The sequence below is a fragment of the Sebastes fasciatus genome, chromosome 18, assembly GCF_043250625.1.
Source record: "Sebastes fasciatus isolate fSebFas1 chromosome 18, fSebFas1.pri, whole genome shotgun sequence".
In the NCBI taxonomy this organism is placed as follows: Eukaryota; Metazoa; Chordata; class Actinopteri; order Perciformes; family Sebastidae; genus Sebastes; species Sebastes fasciatus.
Genome location: NC_133812.1, coordinates 500,001 through 523,479, shown reverse-complemented (window position 1 = coordinate 523,479; position 23,479 = coordinate 500,001). Strand labels below are relative to the sequence as shown.

Genomic DNA, 23,479 nt, shown 5'->3' with positions numbered 1-23,479 from the left:
ATGTTTTCTGTTACTAAAGGAAAAGTTTGTGCAATCTCAGCCACAGAGTCAATAAAATATTTATTAAATGTCCAACCAGAGAGGAGAACACTCTCGACAAATGCTACTGCAACATTAACAACGCATATCACGCCATTCCCCGCGCTGCGCTAGGAAACTCTGACCACGTCTTGGTCCACCTCTTCCCGGCGTACAGGCAGAGGGTCAAACTGGCTAGACCAGTACCAAGAAATGGACTAGTGAAGCAGTGGAGGATCTGCGTGAGTGCCTGGACCCCACGGACTGGGAGATGTTTTAAGACCGCCACTGACAGTCTGGACGAATACACAGACGCTTTGACGTCGTATACCAGCATCTGTGAGGACAGCTGTATACCGACACGCACCAGGGTTTGCTACAACAACGAGAAGCCCTGGTTCACAGCCAAACTCAAACAGCTTCGTTTGATCAAGGAACAGGCATTTAGGAATGGTGACAGAGGGTTTTAAAGAGGCTAAATATGCGTTTTGCAAGGCAATGAGGGAAGCCAAACGGCAGTATTCTGAGAAACTAGAAAAGCAGTTCTCAGCCAACGACTCTGCCTCAGTCTGGAAAGGGCTGAGGCAGATCACAAAGTACAAGCCCAAACCGTCACACTCCACAAAGACTTGCAAATGAGCTGAATGACTTCTACTGTAGATTCGACAGACAAATTGCAGGCCCGGACTGCATCTCCTCGCCTCCCAGCCATCAGCCATGAGCAGTTAGCACCGTTAACACCAGCACCCCCCAGCTTGTGCACCCCCCTCCCCCCCTTCACACCTCTTTCCAACCAGGAGGGGAAAGTCAACAGGCTCTTCAAAAGACAAAACCCCTGCAAGGCAGCCGGCCCAGACGCTGTCTCACCTGCAGTAGTGGAGCGGATAGTGGAAAAATCATGCAAATAGTGATACAAGCACCAAATTTGGCATGATGATTCCCGAGGGGACGCTTGGCAAATATAAACGATCGGCCACTTGAAAATCCAAGATGGCCGCCATTGACCTGCCGTTAATGGTTTCTCTCATAGAAATTCATTTACTTGGTCGATTTGAGTGATCTTGGTGTCAAATGATGTGTTTTCTAGCATGCTGGATCTAATTTTGATAGTTTTAACAATTTTTAACTTCAAAATGGTGGCCATTTTTCAAGATGGCTGTCAAATTTACTCGCAGAGAATCCATCCATCCATCGCGGGGGGGGGGCTGGAGCCGATCCCAGCCGACATTGGGCGAAGGCAGGGTACACCCTGGACAGGTCGCCAGTCCATCGCAGGGCTGACACATAGAGACAGACAAACCATTCACGCTCACATTCACACCTACGGGCAATTTATAGTCCACAATTAACCTAACCTGCATGTCTTTGAACTGTGGGAGGAAACCGGAGTACCCGGAGAAAACCCACGCTAACACGGGGAGAACATGCAAACTCCACACAGAAGGGTCCCAAGCCAGATTCGAACCTGCAACCCTCTAGCTGTGAGGCGCCAGTGCTAACCACTGCACCACCGCAGTGGGTCATTCATGCTGCAGAGAAGGCGATCGGCTGCAACCTTCCCTCCCTCCAGGAGCTGTACACTTCAAGGACCTTGAGGAGGGCAGGAAAGATTGTGGCCGACCCCTCCCATCCTGGACACCATCTATTCCAGACTCTCCCATCCGGCAGGAGGTTAAGGTCCATCAGGACCAAATACTCACGCCACAAAAACAGTTTTTAGCAGTGGGGCTCTCCAACAGCCCCTCTGCCCCACTGTGACTGTCTCTCCCTCACACACACACACACACACACACACACACACACACACACACACACACACACACACACACACACACACACACACACACACACACACACACACACACACACACACACACACACACACACACACACACACACACACACACACACACACACACACACACACACACACACACACACAACTGGCCTTGTGTGTGTGTGTGTGTGTGTGTGTGGCCAGTTTATGGCCAGTTTATTCCTATTTAATTCTAACGTTTTTATCTATTCTTTTGTTATTATACTGCTTATTTGCACCAACAAAACCAAAGCAAATTCCTAGTGTATACCTCTTACACCTGGCAATAATCACGATTCTGATTCTGATTCTGATTCTGATTCTGACACACAACATTCAGAACCCCTAGACGTTGCACTAGAGGACCAGCATCTCAGATAAACAATGGATAAAGCTACCCTTTTGTGAACAATGTCAAGTGATGAGGTAAGTATGCAAGAGGATGTAGATTCTATTATTTCGCTGGTTATAATATTGATTTTTACAGTATAGAGTTATTTTAGTAACATCAGTAACATATGATTGACCTAAATCCATGTAACGTAATTATTAGCTTGCTAGCTGCCCTGCTAACGCTAGCTATGTATCATGTGTTTAGAAACAAATCTCTGTTTCTACTTACTTTACTTTAAGGTCAATTAAAGGATAACCCGGAGTTTTTTTTTTACCCTTTTTACAAAACAGCACCACTCCAAAAGAAATTACTTCTTATTAGTAGAAAACAGAATGATGAAAACATGGATCATGGATCAGTGTATGAGAAGCCTGGAGAGTCGAATGAAGGATATTTCACTTTAGTTAGGCCCACAAATACAAGGAAGTTCAGTGCAAGTTGTGAGCAGGACAAGGAGAGGATTTCAAAGTGATTCAGTGAAAACTCCTCCAGGGATCAGCACTTTGTCACTCTGTACTTCACTACTTGAAATTGTCTTTTAAATATCTCTTTTGTTAAGCCCCTCCGTTCCATTCTCCTCCATTCTGCTCGTGTCTCATGTATTCCTTCACCTTCCAGTCATCCCGAGGTTTTTAGGGTTGCTTTCTTACACTTTTCCGTTTCTTTTCCCTTATTTCTGCTATTTAAACAACACAGTCATCTACAGTTGCTTTGAGAGACAACAGTCCAGGGTTTACCTTGCAGGGCAGCAGCTCATCTCTGGGCACAGACTGAGCTCTGCCCTCCGCCTTCAGCTTGTCTCTCCTCTTCCTCACACTCCTGCCACGCACAAAACTCTGCACCTGAACACACACACAGGAGACAAAATGGCTGTAGTAAATAAAATAAGAAAGCAGATTATTAATCCCTGAGGGTAAAAAATTGCAAATTATTTTTCAGGTCTGATTTTTACTTGGAGTTTGGTACTAATTATGTTATTCATTATTCACACTTTTTAACTATCAAAAAAATGCCTAATAAATACAACAAAGGAAAAAAGAAAAGGCATTCAATTGAATTGCATATCTTGTTGTAAGAAGCTGTCTTGGAATAGTATGTAGTATGAGCACAGATGTGTAGGCCTGTCCCTGAGTAGGAGACTGTTTACAGCTCCAGGTACTGGTTCTACCTGGGGGGCTTTGGTCAGCAGAAGAGCCACGTCTGGGTTGTTGTGCTCTCTGGCCTGGTCCAGAGCTGTCTGACCTGCCTGCAGTAAGGACAGAGAAAACATGAAGAGTTACTGTAAATCCTCAGATAGAGGCTGGGCCTATTGTTTACCACAATGGCAGAGAGATGTGGAGCAGCCTTTATTCCTAAATCCAGTTAATGCAACACTTCCATCATATTTATATCTTCACAATGAATTCATTTTATTTCCAGTCAGCTTTAATTTCACCAGTACAACAACAGAGCCATGTCATACTCACACTCTCTGCTCACAGTTCCTCTTTACGCTTTTCAAACACTCATTATTTCCAGTTGCTATTTTCTCAGCTTGTCAGTTAATTCAACACTTCGTGGTGTTTCACATTAAAAGTCTCTGAGCAGCTCAATGGACATTCTTCCTCCTTTTACAGATAGTCTTTTCAAAATCTGCAGGAAGTGTTGTGATTCATTGACGGTAATAATTAGCTTATGAACTCTTGAGTTATGGCCAAAAACAAGTTTTGTGAGGTTATAGTGACCTTGACCTTTGACCTCCAAAATGTAATCAGTTCATCATTGAGTCCAAGTGGACATTTGTCTGAGATATTGCGTTCACTGGTGCAGAGACATACAAACAGTGAAGTGGAAGCCAATTGAATCAATTGGTGAATGAACAGGAAACAGTGGTGAGTATTCCACGCCTTTGTTGTCCTATTGATGGAATTAGTGCTGTGGAAATACATTGTACAGTCCAGGTCATTCCACTTTCTCTCTTACAGCCGTTATCAGCAACGGGACCGCTGTCAGTCCACTTTTTGAGACACTTTAATTTGACTACCACTTTTTTTTCAGTTTAGAGTAAAACTGCAAGAGACAAGACTTTCTGTCACTTAACCTGTGACCAATCTTAACACCGACACCTGTGGACACCTGTGGACACCTGTGGACACCTGTGGACACCTGTGGACACCTGTGGACACCTGTGGACACCTGTGGTGGGAATGTTTAACTTCTTCTTCTGGTTTACAGGGATAATTTTTTGCTCCCATCACACTGCATGCTCATGGAGAAATGCTGTGTCTCTGTATAGAGTACTAGAGGTCTAGAGCTGCTCTACATGACATAACTTCTGGTATGATTTGGTGCTTTATAAATAAACATTGATATGACTTGATCAGAGCAGGTTAATAAACATGATTGTGCCCTTTATAACATCAAATAAGAGGTTTTCTGCCTATTGAAGTTCAAATAACTTCCAACCAGTACCAGTACCAGTACCAGTACCAGTACCAGTACCAGTACCAGTACCAGTACCAATTGCTTCTGTTGCCTAGCAGCTTTGAATAGATGGCATGAGGCAGGGACAGAGTGCTGCTTTAAGAATCTCTCAAGAGCAGATTGGTAACACGATTGCAGGGTTAGCAAAGAGTATAGAAGCAAAGAGACGAAACTGGTGCGTTTTTGACAACAGCCACTAGATGGAATCCAGATTTTGCTGTGATTTAATTGCAATAAACAGATCAAAATGACGCTAAATTAACCACATAATAATGCTGATTTGTAAAAAGTCTGAATTCATGCTTTGTCATGTCTGTCCACAAGACGACAAGCAGACAACTTTTAAAATCGTTGTCTTCTGAATGTAGTTCTGGATGGGTCATGATTTTCAAATTTTTGAATGGTCATAAAAGTTATACAAAATCAAATAGTTTATGTAACCATCATCTTGTCTTAAAGAATATATATTCCCTTGTTTTTACGATCACAGGGTTAGCAAAGAGTATAGAAGCAAAGAGACGAAAATGGTGCGTTGGTGACAACAGCTGCTAGATGGCCCGGAGGGCGCACTCCAGACTTTGCTGTGATTTAATTGCAATAAACAAATGAAAAGGATGCCAAAATAACTACATAATGTTGCTGATTTGTAAAAAGTCTGAATTCATGATTTGTCAGGTCTGTCCACAAGACGACAAGCAGACAACTTTTAAAATCGTTTTTTTCTGAATGTAGTTCGGTCATGATTTTCAAATTTTCAAATGGTCATAAAAGTCATACAAAATCAAATAGTTTATGTGACAGAGATGTGTGCTGACTTGCAGATGAAGAAAGGCACAGTGAGTGCACAAACACTTCTGCTGAGCAATAATAATGTAGAGAAGAGGCTGCAGGCACTCACAGTGTTACAGATGTGGCTGTCTGCTCCGGCCTCCAGCAGCAGGCGTACCGTCTTCTTATGATTCAGAGCAGCAGCCACGTGCAGCGGTGTGTCCCCAGCCTACACACACACACACGCACACGCACACGCACACGCACACGCACACGCACACGCACACGCACACACTTTTCAAGACATCTGACGCTTGTCTGAACATTTACATCTTATACTGTATATAGACCTGAGGCTCTCACTCATGCTCAGTTACGAACATGACAAAACAAATACATTACACACGTTTTAACTGTATAATAGAAAAATTAATGAAATTCTGGACAGAAAAGTGTATGTCAATTAAAAAATACACCAGCTACTTTTACAAGCGAGCAATAGTCCCATGCCAAAGTGGCTGGTAATGTACAATAAGCCCATACAGGTATGTAGCTGGTGTCCAGTCAGTAACTCACCAGGTTCTTCTCTGACACGGAGCAAAAGGCTCCCAGCAGGATGCGGATCACAGCCACGTGGTTGTAGCGGGCCGCCACATGCAGACACGTATCCCCCGCCTGGAAAACAGATTTAGTGATTAGTGATGTGTGTGTGTATATATACATATATACACATATACTGTATGGCTGTCAACAACTAAAATATTTAATCACGATTAATCGCACATTTTTTATCTGTTCTAAATGTTCCTTAGAGGGAGATCTGTCAAGTATTTAATACTCTTATCAACATAGAGTGGACAAATATGCTGCTTTATGCAAATGTATGTATATATTTATTATTGGAAATCAACTAACAACACAAAACAATGACAGATATTGTCCAGAAACCCTCACAGGTACTGCATTTAGCATAAAACAATATGCTCAAATCATAACATGGCAAACTGCAGCCCAACAGGCAACAACAGCTGTCAGTGTGTCAGTGTGCTGACTTGACTATGACTTGCCCCAAACTGCATGTGATTATCATAAAGTGGGCATGTCTGTAAAGGGGAGACTCGTGGGTACCCAAAGAACCCATTTACATTCACTGATCTGGAGGTCAGAGGTCAAGGGACCCCTTTGAAAATGGACATGACAGTTGTTCTTCGCCAAAATGTAGTGTAAGTTTGGAGCGTTATTTAACCTCCTTCATGACAGGCTAGTATGACATGGTTGGTACTGATGGATTCATCACATCACATGGATTTTTCTACTTTCATATGATACCAGTATCTTCATTCTAGCTTTAAAACATATAAATATTATTATCTATATATATAAAATGATATCTATTAATTTTCTATTATGTCTACTTTTACCTAGAGAGTTTGCGGAGGGGTATTCAGTTGGTTGCAATCTGTAACCTCACAGCTAGATGCTACTAAATCCTCCACACTGGTCCTTTCATGACAGTTTATCTGAGCACTCATAATCATATACTGAAGGTTCTTCACTGAGACACCTTCAGCACTCAGGGTGCATCTGAGGACGGATCACCACCAACCTCCTCCTCCTGCATCGTGTTGTACTGAGTAGCAACAGTTTCCCTATGAGGCTGCGCATTACGTTTGAAGTGCAAATGTACCATGCGGTGTTTCATAATGAAGTGACTACTGTGCCATGTAGACAGCACTCAGGCACTGCAGAGAGCAGGCTGATTTCAAAGCTGCTGGATAATAGAAAGCAGGTAAATGTGAGCCAAGATACAAGTTTGTTCTAAAAAAAGAGCATTTTAGATGAAGGAACAGCGAAGGAAAAGAAACAAAAAGGCAATGAAAAATACAATAACGGAGTAAGTAGAAAAAACAACGAGGATCTAAAAAAAGGAATCCTTCTGTTCACTGACTGGATGTAACATCAATACTCCTTCAAACAGCTAAAGAACGTAAGAATCTAAATTCAAAGTTTAACAATTACAATAAAAGAACCCGATAAGAGTAGTCCTAATAATAATAATAATAATAATAATAATAATAATAATAATAATAATAATAATAGAAGGCATTTCAATTCTTTTTGCATCTCTCCTTTACACACAGTGAAAAAAAATAAAGACCATCATTTTTACTCTGCTTTCATGCCATAATCTACCACACGCCTTTATTAGCACACAGCAGACTGGAGTAGAACCTGACATTAGCACCCTTCTGTACTGAATCAGGAATCCATTTGAATAGAAAATGAATAATAATTGAGTTGGGACTCCAAGAATCAAAATCAAATCAAATCATAAGATAGTGAAAGATTCACACCCCTGATATGAAACGAGAACCTGAGGAAGCCAGTGGTATCAACCAAGTCATGCTACCATGAAGTTGGACTAAATCTTGGTGAGGAAAAACTGGCATGTCCATTTTCAAAGGTGTCCCTTGACCTCTGACCTCCAGATATATGAATGAATGGGTTCTATGGGTACCCACGAGTCTCCCCTTTACAGACATGGCCAGTTTCTTCACAGAAATGTCGAAATACCTAGTTCTATGAGACAGGGACCCCGGCACTATTCAATAATGTTCTAGCAACAACACATTGACAGGAGACAGACTGACATTAGCTGTAGCCAGCGGAGCCCTGCAGGACACTTACATGGTTCTTGCTGTCGGGCCTGGAGCCTCCCAGGAGCAGAACCTTGGAGCTCTGAGTGTGACCGTTCTGACATGCGAGGTGGAGAGGTGTGTTTCCTGCCTGGAAACAGAGGGTCATCATTTAGTAGTGTTCACCAGGGTCTGCTTCTTGCTGTCATATACATACCATTTATATATTTGAATAAATCTTATTCAGGTTCACTGTGTTCAGATACTTTGTCAGCCTTCATCTGACAATTGTGCTACTACAGCAAGCTGGAGATATGTGAGTGAACGGAGAGAGAGAAGAAGACAGAACAAGAAGAGAGCGAGATGGAAAATAAGGGAGACATGAAGGAGAGAGTCGAGAGAGAAAAGATGGGAAGAGATCACACAATGAGAGGAAAGGTGAAGTAAAGGAATGCATAGTATTATTCACAATAGTTTGTTAATGTGAGTCTACAGAGGTATTTATGAGCCAAATATGTACAGGTATGACCTGGCCACCATGTTGTAAACAGTCAAGCCAAAACCAAGCACCAAGCACCAAGCACCAAGCACCAAGCACCAAGCACCAAGCACCAAGCACAGGCCACCGGCCACCGGCCACCGGCCACCATGTTGAAAACAGTCGAGCCAAAACCAAGCACCGGCCACCGGCCACCGGCCATCATGTTGAAAACAGTCGAGCCAAAACCAAGCACCAAGCACCAAGCACAGGCCACCCGCCCCACTGGCCCCATCGGCCACCGGAGCTAACAGTACACTGCAATAAATTTCTGAAAACATTTGAGGAGAGAAATAGGTATTACAGTAACAGAATGTTGATTGATATTTGATCAGCGCTGCCTAGTTTGACTGTTTGATCGGAGTGATTGACAGCTGCATTAAGTCTAATGCTCGGCTCTGATTGGTTGTTTTCCTTTGGGTGGTGAAATCTTGCTAATGCCATTCGGAGCACTAGGAGGATGATTTATTTCACAGGTTATCTGTCTCAGGCACTACTGTCAGGATATAGTGACAGTTTTAACAACTGCAGCCTTAAAGTGAAACTGCAGGCAGATAGCACATTGAATTTATTTGACAAGATTCTTTCTGAGTCAGTTCCTTTAAAGCAGAGTTCTCTTTTTGCAGCCAGGGACCCTTTACAGGGGAGAACATTTCAGAAGGAAGTTAATACCCCTTAAAGGCCTTGTAAAGGAAATGCAGAGATTTGTTTCTTGACTAGTGATGCTAATTTTGAAAAATGTTCTTAAAGGGACTGTTTGTAACTTTTTAAGCGTATAAATGTACCGGGTCGGGACACATGCGCGCTCACATATGCAAGCTCGCATGTGGCCGAAGTCTCTGCTCCTCCGCCTGCTTGCCTTCACTCAGACAGCGCGCGTTCTCGCTCAGCTCGCTCCACCTCTAGACGTGAACGCACGCTCACCCCACACTGCAGAAGAGTTAGTTTAGCTCTGAGAATATCTAGTGAATGTACAGTGGACGTTTGTGCAGAAATAACTGCTGCAGCTCCTCCAGACCAACAGAGGTTTCCCGTGTCTTGTGAAGTGACGGGGCTCCGCAGAGAGAAACGTTATCGCCTCCGACCAAAACTCAGCCTGAGGCAGGAAAAGCCAACACTAGGATCAGCATTGATTCATGGAGAGACCTTCGTCTGGTCAGCTAACATTACTGCCAAGCAGCTGAAATATAGAGTGATATTGTGCTTTTAGCTGACGTGTGTCTCCTCACTGTGTTGAGCGATGCTCGTTCATGTCCATGTAAAGCGAGCACAAGCGCCAGCAACAGGACGCTGATTTTCGTTGAATTAACGGCCACAGGTGTCACTGTTAACAAGCATTTATGAAAGTTACAAATAGTCCCTTTAACCGATAAGCGACCCTCGTTAACCGATTATTAACCGTTAACCGACAAGATTTGTGCCTCGCATGCAGCGGTGTACCAGCTGCAGGAGCACAACAGATATTGGTTGACGGGAGTCTCCAGTTCACCGTCCGGGAGCGTTAACTTAGCAGCTATGATGCTGCGTGTAGTGTCTCGGACATGCAGCCACTTTCCCAGTAAAAGTCTCCACCACACATTTAGTTTAGTTTAGCAGGTTGTCAGCTGTGTGTCTGCCTGGCGTAACTTTAGCGAGTGGCCAACAAATAGTGTGTATTTGTGCTACGTTAGCAGCTCTAGCATTGCCGGAGGCTTCGTGCTCGCCGCCGCCACATATAGGCTGAGTAACTTTAGTGAGTTCCCAACAGACCGTGTGTGTGTGTTGGTGGTGAGTGTGAGGTTGTTGGTGGTATTCTAGCTGTGATCGTAGGTGTAGCAGTGTGTGGACACTTTATTTGTCGGTGAATAAATGCTACTAAACTACAACTCGTGGGCTGTTTTCGAAACCGCATACTATACTAGTAGTACGTACTGATTTGGCCAAAATGTAGTATGTAGTATGCAGTATGCGAACAAAAGCAAAATCTCCAGTATGCCAGAAATACCCGGATGACGTACTGATTTGGAAAAATTCTCCAGTATGCATCGGACCAGTCTATCTCGCCTACTGTATCCCACAATGCAAAGCGCCGGAACAGCACAGGCTACGGGTATAAAAACAGCAGCCAAAAGCTGCTCTTTTTTTACGTTTTCTGTAGCCATTTCAACACTAAATTCACTTCTGAAAGTTTTTGAGGCGAGAAATCAACTGTGTAGATTATTAATATCGGCAGTTTTACGAAGTTAGATGGCGAATCGAACATTTGTTCCACCGTTGTCGGAGTTTAGAAGCTCCACAGAATACCGTGACAGCCAGCGAGCGCCTGCCCGGGTCGCTGCCAGCAAGCCGGGTAGTCACGCTCAGAGACCGCTGGAGCTCTCTAGAGACCGGTCTGTAGACGAGAGGCTTTGATTTCCTTGTTGACGGATAGTTTGTTTAAATATCACAACACAGATGTCCATTATAAATTAACAGGAACCTGTGTTTATTTGCCTTTTTTCGAGTTAAAAAGCTCCACAATCACCTGCGGGCGTAGCTCGCTGGAGAGCCGGCCAGTGACGCTCACAGAGCGGCTGCAGAGCAGCAGAGTGGCGAGGGAAGATGAGAGGAGAGGAAGAGGAGAGAGAAGAGGAGAGGGAAAGAGCAGCTTCTGACGGGGCAGAGAGGTTCCTGATGAGACAACATGACACTTTTTTAACATTTCTCTAATATCTGGAGGGAGATCAGTCCTTTTGCTGTAACTGAAAAAGCAGTTTGAGTAAAGTAAACGTTGTGGATGAATGTTTTATATTTCCCGTCTCTCCTCGTTGATGATCCTGTTTGTCGGACTTCTTTATGAGCTGTCAGAATAAATAGTTTAAACCTGCAGTATCTTATAAAGTAAACAAGCACAACATAAACAACAAAATCAAAGTTGTATTTTTTGATAATATTGTAATAGTGGTACAAGTTAGTTTTTTTGTCCTGTGCTTTAAGAGCTGGTTTGAAGGCTTAAGCCTCGTCTAGCATACTGCTAAATACATCACTTTAACTGTCACATACTGCATACTACTGAGGAACGCAGTATACAGTGTGTACTGTATACTGCATACTGCGCTCCTCAGTAGTATGCAGTATGCGGTTTCGAAAACAGCCCTCCACTCCGCTCAAGAGAGCCAGAGACCGGAGCCGACTTCCTGTATCCTGAAACTCCGGCTCCGCCTCTTAAGGTGGGCTGTTAAGGTGGACCAGCTTTTTTCCTTAAAGTGATGAGCCGCTCCTCTGAGCCGCTCAGCTTTTTAATTAATTATTAACGTTTCTTTTAACCGTTTTAACTGATAGCGTTAATCGGTTAAAATGCTTAATGTCGGTTAACGTTTAAACAGTTAATTATGAACATCCCTATTCTAAACACATTATAAATGTTGGAAAATAAAGACTGAAAACATGAAAAGACTGTGAACATTGTAGTACTGGATTGTGGAGTTAGACCGTTAAACTGTTTTTCTCCAGTTTTGTGTTCAGAATGTTTTGAAACCATGGCTCGATGACGCTGTCATACCGGCATCACACCATCAACGGACTGAGCCTCGATCAGAACGACTCAGGCCCCCGAGCGACACCGAGCAAGCGGTCTTCCGTACGCCACATTTCCCCAATCCGCCCGTCAGACGGGGATTCGGCGCCGGGCTCTTTGCTCGCCGCTACTGAGGGAATGCACCTTCCCCGCTCATGGGTGTGGGTTCAGCCATGGATGTATTAAGAAAGGTTTCAGGTTTCAGGTTTCAGGTTTCAGGTTTCAGGTTTCAGGTTTCACGCCCACAGCGTCTCAGAGCAGAGAATACTGATGACTTTTCCATGATTTTGAAAGCTCATTTTTTATACTTGGCGATATTTTTAATCATTCAAATTTGGCTGGGTGGTTAGTAACATATTTTACTGTTGTGTGAAAAACCCAGAATGCAGATTTATTTTTGCTTTACACAGACTTTAAAATGTTCATGTGTGACATGCTAAAACGTAGCGTAACAGTAGCACAAGTAGAAAACAGCAATCAAGTCCGTGAAATGTCTCAGTAATGTCAGTTACACAACAATATCTATCTGAAGTTATAACATCAGCACAATGAGCTACTGGTCACACCACACCAAGTAAGGCTGAGCGTACCGGGATGAGAAAGAAGCGTTTTATTGCTTATGAATTTTCATTAATAGGAGGAAGAATGTGTAGTTTCTACTTTCCAAAGTGACATAGTCTGGCTTTAAATGACAGTGGATTCCTGGTGAATCTCACTTAGAGGTATAGGAAGCACTGAATCACTGCTGAAGGAATGATTATAGGAAGACAGTTTAGAGCAGGTGGCTGAAAGCTGAGAGGTCCACTGCAGAATCACCTTGTTTTTAGCATGAGTGTTGGCTCCAGCCTTCACCAGCACTTTGACAGACTGACTGAAGCCGTGCCAGGACACCTCATGGAGAGCTGTGTTGCCGTCCTGACAGGACAAAAGACAAAAAGACACATCATCAACAGCCAGACTGATGCACCTGACTTCCTAACTCATGAAGAAGTGCATTGGTACATTTATGAGATTCAATCGGTCACTTTACAGTATACTACATGGAGTCACCTTGAACTAATCAAACCACTGTCTGTTATTCCTCCATTCATTGTCCACGTGTTACAGACCTACAGTATGTATTATTTAGCTCTATGTCTATCTATGACAGGATGTTAGGAGGTGGTATGAAGATGATCATTCATAATAAGCCAGCTGTAAAGGATTTATGGGGGAAAGGGCTTTATCAAATCATGCATGGTAATACTGGCTGGATTATTTCTGTACACCCACTGGTACACCATTAAGTATCTACTAAAATACACTATTAATGCACCATATTTCAGCATTCCTCTTTCCACTGGGACTCTACACTCCACACTGAGTAGACGTGACTCTACTTTTAATGGGGGAATGAGGCTAAGCAGATTTCACTGGTTTCTCTACGATTATCAGACGCTTTAATGCAGTCATTATGATGGCTTTGACATTCCCCCTGTTCCCCCTATCTGACTGTTATAGATGTGCCATCAGCCTCTGTGTGTGTGTGTGTGTGTGTGTGTGTGTGTGTGTGTGTGTGTGTGTGTGTGTGTTGATCTGCACCTTGTCCTGTCTGTCCAGTGCACACCCTTCCTGGATGAGAGCGCCGATGACATCGCTGTTTCCCACCACAGCGGCGCGCTGTAACGCCGTCTGCTCCCCCTGCCAACAGACACACAGACACAGGACGCTCACTAACAACATGTGTGACCAGAATCAGCAACAGGAGAAAACCAGCATCCATCCACAGAAACAAATATTCCTTCAGGTGAAAATCTATCACAGATTATACTTTACTTTGTTCTTTTGCTGAGTCATAAATCTTATTCAAAATTGTATTATTTCTAAAATCAATCGACATTAATTAAAAAAAAAAAAAACATGTTGAAAAGTTCTCACCAATCAGAGGTGACGAGATAGTTTGAAGGAATAGTTTAGTTTTTGGGGATGTTTGGCTTTGTTCCTGCTTACTTTGAGTAGTACAAACACATGGATGGATGTCTTCTGTTTCAGTGCATAGCTTAGATAAATGACTGCATTTGAATGGATCAATAGTAGGCCTGCTCAACAGAAATACACCCTTGAACTTTTCCACAGATTAATAGCTGCTGGACATATTTATGAAATACAAGTACAACATTTTGGGAAATACACTTATTTGCTTGCTTGCTCGTATTTTCTGAGAGTGAGATGAGAAGATGTAAATCAGTAGTGAAGTTTCCATCCAAATGTACTGCAGAGTTCACTGAGTTACAGTGGAGGAAATAAGTATTTGATCCCTTGCCGATTTTGTAAGTTTGCCCACTGACAAAGAAAAGAACGGTCTATAATTTTAATGGTAGGTTTATTTTAACAGTGAGAGACAGAATATTAAAAAAAAAATCCAGAAAATCACATCATATAAAAGTTATAAATTGATTTGCATTTTATTGTGGGAAATAAGTATTTGATCCCCTAGCATCACATGACTCAGTACTTGGTGGAGAAACGTTGGCAAGCACAGAGGTCAGACGTTTCTTGTAGTTGGTCACCAGGTTTGCGAACATCTCAGGAGGGATTTTGGTCCACTCCTCTTTGCAGATCATCTCCAAATCCTTAAGGTTTCGAGGCTGTCACTTGGCAACTCGAAGCTTCAGCTCCCTCCACAGATTTTCTATGGAATTAAGGTCCGGAGACTGGCTAGGCCACTTCATGACCTTATTGGGCTTCTTCTTGAGCCACTCCTTTGTTGCCCTGGCCGTATGTTTTAGGTCATTGTCGTGCTGGAAGACCCATCCACGTCCCATTTTCAGTGTCCTGGCTGAGGGAAGGAGGTTGTCGCCCAACATTTCATGGTACATGGCCCCATCCATCCTCCCTTCGATGCGGTGAAGTCGTCCTGTCCCCCTAGCAGAGAAACACCCACAAATCATAATGTTTCCACCTCCATGCTTGACGGTGGGGATGATGTTCTTGGGGTTATAGTCAGCATTTCTCTGCCTCCAAACACGGCGAGTTGAGTTGATGCCAAAGAGCTCGATTTTGGTCTCATCTGACCACATCACCTTCTCCCAAGCCTTCTCTGAATCATTCAGGTGTTCATTGGCAAACAGACGGGCCTGTACATGTGCCGTCTTGAGCAGGGGGACCTTGCGGGCGCTGCAGGATTTTAATCCATTACGGCGTAGTGTGTTACCAATGGTTTTCTTGGTGACTGTGGTCCCAGCTGTCTTGCGATCATTAAGAAGTTCCTCCCGTGTATTTCTGGGCTGATTCCTCACCTTTCTCACGATCATCGATCCCCCACGAGACGAGATCTTGCGTGGAGCCCAAGACTGAGGGCGATTGATGGTCATTTTGTGTTTCTTCCATTTCCGAATAAGTTGTCTCCTTCTCACCAAGCTGCTTGCCGATGGTCTTATAGCCCATTCCAGTCTTGTGCAGGTCTACAATCTTGTCCCTGACGACCTTAGAACACCCTTTGTTCTTGCCCATGGTGGAGAGGTTGGAATGTGATTGTGGACAGGTGTCTTTTATACAGGTAATGAGTTGAGACAGTTGTCTTTTATACAGGTCACGAGTTGAGATTCGGAGTACATTCTTAAAGCGAGAGGACTAATCTAACCGGTCTGTGGGGGCCAGAATTCTTGCTGGTTGCTAGGGGATCAAATACTTATTTCCCACAATAAAATACAAATCAATTTATAACTTTTATATGATGTGATTTTCTGGATTTTTTTTTTTTATATTCTGTCTCTCACTGTTAAAATAAACCTACCATTAAAATTATAGACCGTTCTTTTCTTTGTAAGTGGGCAAACTTACAAAATCAGCAAGGGATCAAATACTTATTTCCTCCACTGTAACCTTTCCACCTAAACCGAGCATTCAGGTTTTTTTTTTGCCCTATTTCGACTTTTTTTTAAAAAATTCGACACATTCCACTCCAGGTTTTTGTCTGCGCAAATTGAAAATGTGCATAAAAAAGGTGGATGGAAAAGGAACAGGGGAGACGCCGGAGTTTTGGTCGGAGACGATAACGTTACTCGCTCCGGAGCGCCGTCTATTCACTCAGCAGCAGGAAGGAGCTGCTGCAGTTATTACTGCACAAACGTCCACTGAACATTCACTAGATATTCTCAGAGCTAAACTAACTCTTCTGCAGTGTGGAGTGAGCAGCATGCACGTGTGAGGTGGAGTGAGAGAGCGAGTGAGAATGAGCGCGGTGTGTGACTGAAGGCAGGCAGAGGAGCAGAGTACAGCATGGTCTCCCCTGTGTCCTCTGGCTGGAGCAGGAAGAGTAAACACTGTTTAACAGACGGGCTTCACTAGATACAACCAAGAGGTTTTGGTGCTTCACTGTAGTTTGTGTTGGAGTCTGAGACTGAACAGCGTAGACACACGCAAGTACTCATGGGATACCGACCCGGATTGATTTATAAGAGTGTAAGTGTAAGAAGTTACAAGCCGTCCCTTTAATGGCATGTCTGTGTGAAGTACCACGCTGGAGTCCGGACCTGGTTAACTTAGCTTAGCATTAAGACTGGAAGCAGGGGAAAAATCTAGCTTGGCTCTTTCTAAAGTTCAGAAATACATGTACTCACTGCCTCTGGGGGTCATCCAAGATTCATAGAACTGTAGTTACATTCGTAACTTTTGTTTTTCCTCGCTAAAATGTAGCCCAACTTTGGAACGCTATTATCTCCTTCCTGACAAGCTAGCATGACATGGTTGTTACCAATGGATTCCTTATGGTTTGTAGTTTCTGACGAATACTAATACTACTACTAACTAAATACTAAACTACTAGAATTTCTTGCGACCTCTGGGTAACACGGGGTTAGTAAGTAGCTGCATTCCTTTAACACACACTGGGTTTTTAATACATACAAAAGAGAAATGTGAAAATGACAATTCTTGGTTTAGCAGGAAGTCATGTGCTGGATTTCTTGGCAAACAACACCTGAGTGTAGGGACTTTGAACAACATCACAGAGTCATGTCATCACAATGAGGTTGCCAGGGTTGGTACCGCTGTGCCTACATAGAGACCAAAATCAAAACCTGTGCTCAACAACCAAAACTGTCAATCAACTCAATAGCTGGAGACACCGCAGAGAAGTGCTGGGCTGATGGATAGACTGCTGCGTTCCAGCATGTCACTCCCTCCTAAATCCATGAAGTCATTTGAACTGCCGTTTGTGTCCAGGTTAAACAGAGATACAGCATGTTAATCAGCCAGCTTTAGAGCTGTTGGGAGGTGTGTTTTTGAACTTTAGACAGACAGCGTCCAGTCTTTATGCTAAGCTAAGCTAAGCTAACCAGGTCCAGACTCCAGCTCTGTATTTAACAAATCTGACCTTTATTTTGATCTTTTAATCTCACTCTTGGAAACACAGAAACATATGTATTTTCCAAGAAAGTTGAACTATTCCTTTAAAGAGACCGTTTGGTTATTGGTTAGTTTAGTTTGTTGTTATACGAACCACACAGCTCAAATAGCTCTATCTGCTGTTTAGAGTCCAGAGTGGTTTGTATAAGCAGATGACAATAGTGACATACAGTCATAAACTCACATTTATGCTCAAAACATAAATGGAATTTTGCACACAGAGCAGATTAGTGGTGAGTGACACTTAGCAGGACAGGTTTGACATGAGAGCGCTGGAATAAAGAGCAATGAGAGAAGGAGGAGATAGAGGAGAGAGAAGAGGGTCATTACAAGCTAGATAAGAACTGAGCCAAGCCAAGCCGAGTGCAGCATCAGCAGCGGCAGCCGCCAGCAGCAGCAGCGGCAAACGGCAGCGGCCAGCAGCAGCAGCGGCAAACGGCAGCGGCCAGCAGCGGCAGCAGTCGCCAGCAGCAGCAGCAGCAGCAGCAGCCGCCAGCAGCAGCAGCAGCGGCAAACGGCAGCGGCCAGCAGCCAGCAGCCAGCAGCAGCAGCAGCAGCAGCAGCAGCCGCCAGCAGTTTGTTCAGAGAAGGAAGGATGGGGGGGACAAATTTCTGCTGGCTCAGTAGGAGCAGTTTTGGCTAACCTCCTTCACTGTCCCAGCCCCCCTCCCCCTCCTCCTCCTCCTCCTCCTCCTCCTCCTCCTCCTCCTCCTCCTCCTCCTCCTCCTCCTCCTCCTCCTCCTCTTACTCCTCCTACTCCTCCTCCTCCTCCTCCTCCTGCCTTAGTCTGCACCTCCTGCTCCCTCCAGTCCTGGAGGATGTACTGCAGCCTGTTGCAGAGCTCATTGACCACAGAGAGTGAATTTGGCAATGCCAGAGGTCTGGGTTATCACTATCTGTGGGAAAGGGGGACTTGCATCCTGAGGGCAAACCCACAAGTGGGCAGTCCAACGGGTCCCATTCAAGGCCACTGGAGGTCATTAGACTACAGTTATCTTTGTGTTGAAAAAAAGTCCAATGTCTAAAAAACTATTCCAATAAAACAGAACTGAAAGCAAAAAGATAGTCAATCCACTGGTAACCACCACATCAGGACTGCAGTGCGGGAGCTGGAAGTGGATGAGAAGTGGAAAACATGGCAGCTGACAGACAGATGAATCTACTCACGTCGTCTTGGATGTCCAGGTCGCAGCCAGCTTTGAGCAGGATACGCACAACCTCGATGTGGCCTTTGTAGGCAGCCAAGTGCAGGGGGCTTCGGCCATACTGTGGACACAAAACACACACAGCTCAGCCCAGTGAACAAAATACCAGAGTGCACACAACATGAGCACACAAACTCTCGGCAGGAGCAGACCGAGTCAAGTAAAAAAAAACGACACCTCTGCTGTCCCACACTCAGAATCACAATCCAATGAGTCAGATATCGCTGCAGAGGAAGTAATGGTGGTCATAGCTGGTGACACGCCGGAAGACAGTCTGCTACAGAGTACAATCCATCTCAGTAATGAGTCAACCGAAAAACAAACACATGCTTAATCCATGCTTTAAGAGAATAATGCACAATCTGCACAGCTGTTCACGTTAGCCGAGTAGAGGATAAACTCTGCATCCTGCCAATATAAGGATCTGTGGGTGGGCACTGAAGCACAAGGTTACTTCACTTTGGGGAGGTTTAAAGGATCAGTTCACAGACCAAAAAAATAAAGAAACAACATTTTGACTTACCTCTGGCGGTATCTAGCCATGCAGATGGTTTCAGTTTTATTTAGCTCCCATCCCAATACAAGAGAAATTAAAGCTGCGAGCAGCGATGAACGGGCCCTCGCCCCTCCTCGCGGGTCGGGGTTGCTGGCGGGACGCCGACCGACGCGGCCGGGCACCTAGAAACCGAAACTCTGACGAGCGCCATGACGTCTGCCGCAAGGCTCTACGACAAGCGGTTCACGAGTTATGAAGGGGGGCGTGGCTAATGTGTAGGGGGCGGGGATAACAACACCAACTTAACAGGCACTCTCTGCTGAGTGATATAACACCTCCCACAAGACTCTACGACAAACGGATCATGAGTTATGAAAGGGGGCGGGGCTAATGTGTAGGGGGCGGGCATAACCTTCACCAATGAAACAGGCACTCTCTGCTGAGTGATATGACACCTCCCACAAGACTCTACTATAAACGGTTCATGAGATATGAAAGGGGGCGGGGCTAACGTCTTGGGGCGGGGCTATGAGTATATTTTTTCATATACATGTCATCAGTACTGGACCACCATCATACCTGAGAGATTTGGGGCAGATCGGACTATGTACAGTTGAGTTACAATAACTGCCTGTTTCATGGCGAATGGCTCAAAATGGCCGCCACGCCACGGTCAGGTCGTTAAGTGAACACTCACCATTTTGATAACTTTTCATCCTCAAGGTCTTAAGATGGTCCTGAACAAATTTCAACTCAATCTGATCAAATCTGTAGGAGGAGTTTGTTAAAGTACGCGGCCTACAAAACCCCCCAGAAATGGGCGAAAAATGGGCAAAATCGCACATAAAATTCAATATGGCTGACTTCCTGTTGAGTTTTGGGCATACCTCCAAGAGGCTTTTTTGTTTCTCTCCACATCTTACATCTGTCTACCAAATTTTGTACTTGTAGGTGAAACCAGAGCGCGGATATCAATTTTTCCATTTCATGGCGAATGGCTCAAAATGGCTGCCACGCCACGGTCAGGTCGTTAAGTGAAAACTCACGATTTTAATAACTTTTCATCCTCAAGGTCTTAAGATGGTCCTGACCAAATTTCAAATCGATCTTATCAAATCTGTAGGAGGAGTTCGTTAAAGTACGCGGCCTATAAAACGCTAAAAGTGACATGAAATCCAATATGGCCGACTTCTGGGTGGGCGGAGCTAATGAAACCCAATGAGGAATAATGTTTCAAATGATGAGTGGGATATGCATACCAAATTTCATGAATATCGGATCAACTTTGACAAAGTTAAAATTTCAACGCGTTAGGGGGCGCTATAGAGCCGGCAAAACACACTGAGCCTAATGGCTATACAGTTACATAAAGTTCACAGGTGTCTATCATTTTGCCAAATTTCATGAGTTTTCGAGTACCTCAAGGTATGTTCAAAATCTAAAAGACATAAGGGGGCGCTAGAGAGCCAACATGCCACGCCCAAGCAAAATTTCACCACTAAAATAAAGTAATTACTGGTTTGGATGTGCGTGTAAAGTTTCATAAATTTTTGTGCATCCGAAAGTCTTCAAATATGCGTTCGTAAATTCTAAAATCACGCAGGAAGTCCAACATGGCTGACTTCCTGTTGGCCGAAAAAATCTCAAAATCATTTAATCCAGGTATGAGGGCGTGAGCAATGACATACTTGAATTTTGTGAAGATCGAAGAAACTTTCTCTGAAAAACTGCGTACGTTAGGGGGCGCTATGGAGCCCCCTGGAGACACCCGAGCCCAGTCACTCCAGAACATTGAATTTCCCACCAGTTCTGACGCATACTCCACTTTTCGTGAGTTTTGGGGATGGCTAAGGTCGTCAAAGACGCGTTCTCGCAGCGGAAAAAGAATAATACTGACAAAAACAATAGGTTCCTTGCACTTCGTGCCAGGACACCGTTGGGTCCTGGCACTTTCGTGCTCGGGCCCTAATGATTGGAATTTCATTGGTGAGGACCGAATTGAAAAAGTAAAGAAAATGCAATCAGCAACATGTATTTTCTACCCAATAAATATTTCCTTTAAAAACTGCTATCAGCAAAATCTGTGGATTATCTGGAGTAACTGGATATAGAAGGCCTGTTGCTGTTGTATAAATGTTATTTCAATACTATGAGCACCACAAACAAAATGCCATTCATCTCCACTGCATTGGGGTGGATGCAGAAATGTTAAAGACATATCTCAAAACCAGGGCCAGTATGAATAAAACTTAAAAAAAAAATTATTTTAAGAATGGTCCAAAAATTGACAGAAAAACAAATTCTGAATGAAGTGTGATTTTTAAAGTGCAGACTGCAGCGACTCCGAAGTGTTGTAAAATAAGGACTACAATTATGTCTTGAGCTGACACAATTAGTTGATCAAAAGAAAATTATACTTGCATACTTTGATGGTTGATTAATTGTTTCAATTGTTTTTCAAGCATAAATGCCAAACATGTGTCCAGCTGCTCCAATCTAAGATTTGCTGCTCTGTTTTATATCAGCATAAACTGAATGTTGGACAAGATATTTGAAGATGTCACGTTGGACTCTGGAAACAAGGCAAAAGTCAACATGGCTCACATCCCCCCTCGACCCCCCCGCCCAACGCTTGGCCAAAAGATTTTTCCCTTTAGGAACTAATGGAATTAGTCTATTGAGCACGATGTAGCTTGTTATTAGCTCGCCTTTCTCAAGTACAGGGTCCCCAACATTTCAAAAATGTTGGGGACCCTGGACTTCTAATCCCCAAAAGGCACAACTAGACCACACTATCAACACTCATACCAAATTTGAAGTTCCCAAATTAAATAGTTTCAGAGTTCTGCTCCGGAAACGAAAGTGTGACACACGAACAGACGGACGGACACGCGGAGCGCTGTATATCCCCGACTATGTTGTCGCGGGGTACTGTATACTTATAGGGTGCATTTTTCATTATTTTATGACATTTTATAGTCAAAGTGATTAATCGATTAATCAAGAAAATAATCTGCAAATTATTCAATAATGACAATAACCATTTGTTGCAGCCCTAATCCTTTCTAACCAAATATCCTCCCTCAAGCACCGGATCAGCCAACAGGAGGCTTCCAAAGATTATGTGTCATATGTGCATCACAATCAATCCTCACGGCTTCATGCACACCATGATTAATCCCTCTGAATCAGTCATTGTATCCAACATTAAAGATGCTTCAGAATACTGGAGCTATATATATAAATTTATTTATAGAGTACAGCCGGGCTGGGAGGATTGTGTCACATCCTGACATCCTGAACAGTACATCCAACATAATGACTGCATTAAGAAGAATAACAGAGCAGGATGTCAGCATGTAGGTAAACCACTCAAACTTCAAACACCAGATCCAGGTGATCTCTGTTAATCTCTCATTTTACTGAGTAATACTGTTTAATTACAGATCAAATGTGTATTCCCACACAGCAGCGCAAGCCGCATTACACCCCAGGTATTATCTGGGCGTTTGGAGGTTCGTGCTTTGTTTGGGTGTGGCTCGGCTCGGCTCGGCTCTGCTCTGTATTTATGTGGTCCTCGGATTGAGTTACACTGGGCCTGGCTTGGAGGGAAGCCACCGGCCCAGCTCAGGTACACAGCATGTCTCAGGCCAGCAGGCGGCCTCTGTTGTCTCCACACTGACTGAGGGTCCGTTTGTAGCTTTGTGGGTTGCTTTTTCAGTATGGTGGGTGTCACTTTACCGTGTAATATTTGTCTCCAAATGCTCTCGTACAGTTTTATATACCTCTTATTATAGAATTGTTTGACTTTCTGTTTCCCTGTACCTATTGCTGTCTTTGTGCTGCTGTAAAAACAGAATTTTCCTGCTGAGGATCAATAAAGGTTTATCTATCACACACCAGGATACTGGTATAGACTGTACTTTATTGAGAAATTACATTTAAAAACCAGAATGAGCAAACAACACGTTTTGCAAGTTGCTTCATCAGATTAACTTTGGACCGGATTGCCATCAGGTGTGCCTTAAATCATCTGCTTCTGATTAGCAAAGAATCACACACACCGCACACCAATACAAAAGTCAACAATAATAGGCAGTAGAAAGTGGATATAAATATTACAATATTAATAAATACATTTCCATTACGAGATACAAAAAATGTTGAGTTCAACAGAGTAGATATTTCCATAAGGTACCATAACAATTTCCAGAAGGTACTA

The 23,479-nt window shown here is 43.7% G+C and overlaps 2 protein-coding genes and 1 long non-coding RNA gene across 6 annotated transcripts in view; 1 reads left to right on the top strand and 2 right to left on the bottom strand.

Annotated features, from left to right (window-relative positions):
• Positions 1-23,479, bottom strand: part of LOC141756031 (gamma-aminobutyric acid receptor subunit rho-2-like) — a 150,357-nt gene that overhangs the window by 39,275 nt on the left and 87,603 nt on the right. The gene's annotated exons all lie outside the window — the stretch shown is intronic.
• The window catches only part of ankrd6b (ankyrin repeat domain 6b), a 76,620-nt gene that overhangs the window by 17,813 nt on the left and 35,328 nt on the right, over positions 1-23,479 (bottom strand). For all 3 annotated transcript variants that reach the window (XM_074615457.1, XM_074615455.1, XM_074615456.1), the window contains exons 3-10: positions 18,724-18,822; positions 13,750-13,848; positions 12,985-13,083; positions 8,148-8,246; positions 6,036-6,134; positions 5,590-5,688; positions 3,397-3,474; positions 2,966-3,070 (exon numbers count right to left, since the gene is read on the bottom strand). In XM_074615457.1, the coding sequence (XP_074471558.1) occupies positions 2,966-3,070; positions 3,397-3,474; positions 5,590-5,688; positions 6,036-6,134; positions 8,148-8,246; positions 12,985-13,083; positions 13,750-13,848; positions 18,724-18,822 (777 nt within the window). The remainder of the gene's footprint in view (positions 1-2,965; positions 3,071-3,396; positions 3,475-5,589; positions 5,689-6,035; positions 6,135-8,147; positions 8,247-12,984; positions 13,084-13,749; positions 13,849-18,723; positions 18,823-23,479) is intronic.
• On the top strand, positions 19,339-21,226 carry LOC141756058 (uncharacterized). The gene is made up of 2 exons (XR_012591390.1): positions 19,339-19,934; positions 20,284-21,226. It is a non-coding gene; the product is annotated as an uncharacterized LOC141756058 (long non-coding RNA).